This window comes from Sphaeramia orbicularis, chromosome 6 (assembly GCF_902148855.1).
Source record: "Sphaeramia orbicularis chromosome 6, fSphaOr1.1, whole genome shotgun sequence".
Taxonomy (NCBI): domain Eukaryota; kingdom Metazoa; phylum Chordata; class Actinopteri; order Kurtiformes; family Apogonidae; genus Sphaeramia; species Sphaeramia orbicularis.
Window position 1 is genome coordinate 45,248,691 of NC_043962.1, and position 6,000 is coordinate 45,254,690.

General features: G+C 35.5%; 1 protein-coding gene across 4 annotated transcripts in view; it reads right to left on the reverse strand.

The window, feature by feature from the left end:
* Positions 1-6,000, reverse strand: part of mon2 (MON2 homolog, regulator of endosome-to-Golgi trafficking) — a 49,125-nt gene that overhangs the window by 30,668 nt on the left and 12,457 nt on the right. For all 4 annotated transcript variants that reach the window (XM_030136399.1, XM_030136397.1, XM_030136398.1 and 1 more), the window contains exons 2-3: positions 4,573-4,636; positions 3,443-3,570 (exon numbers count right to left, since the gene is read on the reverse strand). In XM_030136399.1, coding sequence (XP_029992259.1) covers positions 3,443-3,570; positions 4,573-4,636 — 192 coding nt within the window. The remainder of the gene's footprint in view (positions 1-3,442; positions 3,571-4,572; positions 4,637-6,000) is intronic.

The window sequence follows — 6,000 nt, forward strand, 5'->3', positions numbered from 1 at the left end:
TACCAGGACCTCAAGAATTGGTGCTGAGGTTATCATGTTTTGTTTCTTGTGACTGTGTTAGTTTCTAAACTTTAGTTGTAGCTTTTAGAGCTGCGGGTTAGGGTGGAGCATTTCTGCCAGAGAAAATAAGTTACAGTTGTGAGTGGATAAAAAAAATGTGCGTGTTGCAAAACAAATGACGTGTGTGCCTTAAATGTCCTAGATGTCTTAAATATTTGTGTGGTGGAACGATGCCATAACAACCACTTCAAGTCAAGGACGAAACGCCACGGGTAAAGGCAGTGAGCATTATTTTTTTTATGCCTTAAAGCACGACAAAGCTGCTACAGTGGGTAACAGTCACAGAGAGAAGTGGCATGTTGTTTCTCTCAAGCGGTAAGTTATGTAAAAACAGAAAAAGAATCACCAATAATGGTATCATTAATATTTGATAGCCTAATTATTGCTACTAGAATAATCAGGGTTGCCTCCATAAAACTTAGTACTGGGTCCGATCAAGCGGGAACATGTGGACACATTCCGTGTTCAACAGTCTCCGTCATGTAAGCAGAGTAACTTATATGCATGTATTATACATATTTGAGTAGTTATTTATAAGCACTTTAACATTATGTATGACATAATTTGAGGAAATAAAATTTTTAGGTGAAAAATGTCAAATTACTGCTCGGTAACACGTGGACTTGAAAATGGACATACACTTTTTTAAGCTTGACGCAAACATTCAAAACATGCAGTTCTCGACAGAAATTGCTATCAAGTAGGAAAAAACCTTTTAGATATTAATGTTCAACTATGCTGAAAATAAATTCTCGAGTAAAATACTGAAAAGTGTTTTACTGTCATGAGAATGTGATAACACGTGGACAGGCTGCCATAGTAACACGTGGACAACTCTTTACCATTGTATGCGTCACCAAAAATGTTGACGTATTTTTTAAAAATAACAAGCCAGATATAATTGCAATACTTTATTTAATGTATTTAATACTAACACAGTGTTATTTACAACTTGTGGTGGTCCATACTGATATAGGTAACAGGGATGTAACGATATGAAAATTTCATATCACGGTTACTGTGACCAAAATTATCACGGTTATCATTATTATCGCAGTATTGTTGAAATTGTGCTCAAAATGTTCAAAAAGTACCTATATACACACACACTGAAATAATTTGACCAAGCTGTATTTTGGAAAAAAAACAAAAACAAAAACCTAATAAAATAATTGGCACAATGTACCTTCTGTTGGCAGAAACATTCAAATATTAACCCTTAGTGGTCTGAGTCTATTTTGTCCGTTTTTCAGTACTTTTGATTTTGCCTTTATATACTATATAAACAAATGTTTACTATACCCATGTTTGGTATCTTTTTTTTTCAGCACAACTTCATCTATATCATCTGCCTATTATTTTTTCACTTTAACCTACTATAAACATAAAAGGACAGAAAACACAAAAAAGACATAAAATCCGATTTGAAAAATGTATATAATTTATTGCATAAATAACACAAAGATGCTTAACAAACCTTTTCAAAGATTTTAAAAGTGAATATTGGTTCGAAATATTAGGTATATAAAATTAAAATTGTAATAAATTAAAACTATACTCAAATATTTGACATAAAAGCAGATCTTTACATAGGGTTTTTTTCCCCTAAAAGTGCGGTAATCAAACACGGTTATCATAATAATTAGAATTTAAACGGTAATACTAACCGTCTGCAATTTTACAGCAGTTTATCGTTATACCGGTAATTGTTACATCCCTAATAGGTAAATAACAAATAAAGAGTAATTTCTCGGTAACAGTTCACAGATAGACTTTTTAAATGTGACCAGTGTATGAATTCACAAACTTCATCATTTCTCAAAGTAATAGTCTTTTGCATGTCTTTTTGTTAATTTAATGCAGCCTAGCAGAAGGTTCAGAACTTCTCCAGTACTTTGTAAGTGGCATTTTAAAAAGGATAACAGTTCCGTAAAATAGAGATTTTTAGCCCACTTGATAAATGATGTGTGTAAATGTACTTTTTCATGTTGATGTTCACCTTTGCTTGATCGGACCCTACTGCTAATGATCAAGGTTGCACAACACTTTGCCCCTCCTGCTCAACGACACCCTTCCTACCCACGGGTTCATTTTGAGTCTTAACTTTCAATCTTTTTAAAAACTTTTCCAAAAAATGCAAAAATTGAGAGAAATGCACGTGTAAAGAATGTGTGTGAGTGTGTCCGAGAAATAGAATGGACAAAAATCTCAGAAGGACAGACGGGATTCCTGGTATATCTATATAATAACTAACATATGACGCTGAATGTGGAAAGCATGGCTCTGTCCCACTTAAATAACAGTCCTTTATGGTGTATTAAGACGTTTATACAGCAGCTTTGAAAATGATCTCAGGTCAGAATCCTGCTGGGGTACATAATACGTTTCTAAAACCATTCTCTCATCACTTAAGCTTCATTAAACGACCACAGTGTTGAAGAAATTATTACTCTCTGCAAATTTTTCAGCCAGGTATCACATTACAGCTAATCCTCTGCTTAACCATCATATCACAGACTAATTATGTGAAACTAAAGGGACAACGTAATAATCCTTGTTCCACGCTGACCATTTCTAACCTTGAATAAAGGAAATATAAAACCTTCTATGAAAATGAAGAAAATGAATGTGTTTGTGTGCAAAGGCAGACAAAGAGGTTAAGACTGAACACCAGAAAGACACGCAGAATTGATGCCAACATTACTTGATTTGTTATTGATTAGCAGCATCGATTCCTGTATTGATCTGAATGAATTAACCTTTAGATATTATTAACAATAGACCATGTCAAGTCTACAAGCACGTGTGTCCACAAAAATGGAAAACACGTATTAATTACTAAAACAAAGACATACTTGTTGTCAAATCAACCATCTGGAATAAATATCCTGCCTGCATTAATTATGAAAAGCTCTAACAAAGGGATTAGAACTGTAAAAAAAAAAAAAAAGAAAAAGTGATTATACGTTTCTTAATTATAAGGACACACGTTCAGCAAACACTAAAAATGTGTGTATTTACAAATGACCGCATGGAAAAACATTCACAACAAGTAATTAGTATCGACTCGGGAGCCTTGGGCGGTGATAAGCACCTTGTGTCACTCTGCTTCAAGGTTATGAATTCAGATAAGAGGATTGGCAACTTATTGATTTTACTTGTTAAATCGCCCTACACATGGGAAATGAAGAGCAAAGTAAGCCTCAGAGATTTTGTGACAAATGTAATAGGTGCCATTCAGTTTTTATGCACTCATTTAGAAGTGGCAAACCTATATTTTACACCTTTACATGTTTTAAGGTAAGCTCTCAGATTCTGGACACCTTTGTTAACTGTATATATACTGTACATAGAGTATATGAAATGTCCTCACGGTCCTCACCTCAGACACCACCTCATGGGACATGAGTCTCTGGATGGCTGCTAGACACAGCTGGGTGATTTTTGGCTCTTTGGTTCCACAGCCCATCAGAAATGGCTGCACGACCTCTGAGCTGTTCTCTTTCAGAGCTGCAGAAATAGAACACAAATAAGGATTAATGTCATTTCACATCTGCAATCAGGTATCAATGCTTTAAATTTAACTGTTTATTTTAGAAAGATATACTATGGGAAGCTATGGGATGCGATTTGTGGTTCCCTAAGGTCAATATAATAGCATCATTTATTTGGATATGTTAAAGGTCACCTGCTAACAGTGCAATGTGCATGACTGATTGCTTGAATTTGATATAAGAAACATGAAAATATAAAAATCTGTAGAGGACAAAATAGGAGTTGAGGTCAAGTGAGTTAGATTGGGTAGAACTTTATTGATCCTTTGGGCAAAGCCCTCAAGACATTGAGGTTCCAATAGCAGCACAACACCAAATCTACACTCAAGAAATACTACAAGAAAATATTACATCATATAATAATATAATATCATAATTTCAATTGGTAAGTACTAGTAGAAACAACAAGTAGAAAAGTAGTAATAATAAAGTAGTAGTGATGATGATAATAATAATAATAATAATAATAATAATAATAATAATAATAATTATTATTATTATTATTATTATTATTATTAATTATTATTTATTATTTTAAGTGGAAAAACTTTTTTTCCTGCACTGAAGAAAAAGGAAAAGGGTCTAAGCTAATTTCTTGCCATTTCATTGTTTAATTTAGTCATTATTTATGGTTAATTCACTTTATAACATTTGAGCCATTCTAACACACACAGCACCTAGCATTAGCGTTAGCATTAGCACTTTGCACATGAGGAGCAGTGAGCTGCCATTGAAGGCCCTCTGGGACCAACTCCAGCTCCTCATCAGCATTTGGTCAATTATTATCAAATATTTGTATCTTAGCTTCTGGCTATATAGCCACTAATAAGTCATTTCAAGTCAAATTTATAATAAGTACAAGGTGTAAAAGAATAATTTTCAAATCACTGTTTCTCCAACAAGTGACACCTAGACATCTCAGTTGTGGTTAACCACTGTGGTTCTCACTGTCACTCACCTGCCAGTATGTCTGTATTCCTGGCTGCGATGGTCTTAATCTTCACAATGCCAGACTCTGCAGCCTAAGCGGAAGAGATGAAAGAGAGGAGGCATTTAGGTTAACATTTGATGTAACGTGTAACAGCAGGTGCTGATAGTGCACTACCACATAGTTACTGGTTGTAGACATTTTCTTGTAATGATGGCCACAGGGGAGAAACAGGAAGGCCTGGCTGCAAAGAGATGGACTGGTAAATCTGCTAAGAATGGGTTCAACTTGAGAGGAATGTGCCAGAAAGTGATTTCCCCAGTGAGGTGTCTAGCAGCAGAGAGATGCTAAGAAATGGAAAAGGGGGGAAGAGAGAATGTCAAGAGTGACGAGGCAGGAGGAGGGGATGACATGTAGACAGACTTAATGTGCACCAGCCTGTGTCTGTGTCACAGAAACACAGATGCTGAGCATTTACCAGTCAAAACAGAGGGTGTTATTAACCGTCTACACCAACTGCACCCCACCACAGCCTCTCCTCTAAACCCTCTCTCTGCTCCTTCTTCTCTCCAGGCCTCCATCCTGTTGGCCTCCTTAATCCCATCAATGTTTCTTTTAGTTGTCGCTTTTTCAACAAATCTTCCACTCCATGCTTTTGACTGTTTTTTCCCTGCAGTAAAAATAAGACTGTAACTTGAAAATTTAAATTGAAAAAACTATATGTTGCTCACATTGTAGAAGACGACTACAGAGGTCACAGATGGTTGGATTAATAGACTATGATCCAAATTATATTGTTAATCTGCTTTAACATTTTAATAACTTCATTTGAAACAATAACAATAAATAAAATGCTGACGCAAACGGAACATCAAATCTACTTTAAGAAGCAAAAGCAACCACCAAAAATATTAAGTAATGGTTGACAGTGTGGCTGCTGTCAAACAAAGAGCTCTGTCCTTTATTTACAATATTTCAGACCAGTGCACTGCAGACTAGTGCTGCTACTTGTGATTATGTTAATTGATTACCCGCCTGATCATTTCCTCAATTAATCAATGAACTGCTTTGTCTACTCAACGTTTAGTAACGATCTTGTTTTGGTCCACAACAGAATGGCATTTAGTTCACTGTCACAAGGTCAATAAAGTACTCAAGCCAATTAGCTACTGATCATCAGAATAGCTGTTGACTATCTTAAGAGTATCTATATCATAATACAGGAAGGTCTCAAAGCATCTGTGTGTGTGTGTGTGTGTGTGTGTGTGTGTGTGTGTGTGTGTGTGTGTGTGTGTGTGTGTGTATCTGTGCGGTTTTGAGAAATTGAGACATTTTTAACTGGCCAATTTGGTACCTACAGTTGAGGAATAGTCCCATCTCCATATTAAATATCTTGGCAAGTGGATAGGACCAATATTTTGGGAGATATTAGTAAGTTTGGAACACAATAACCAAACA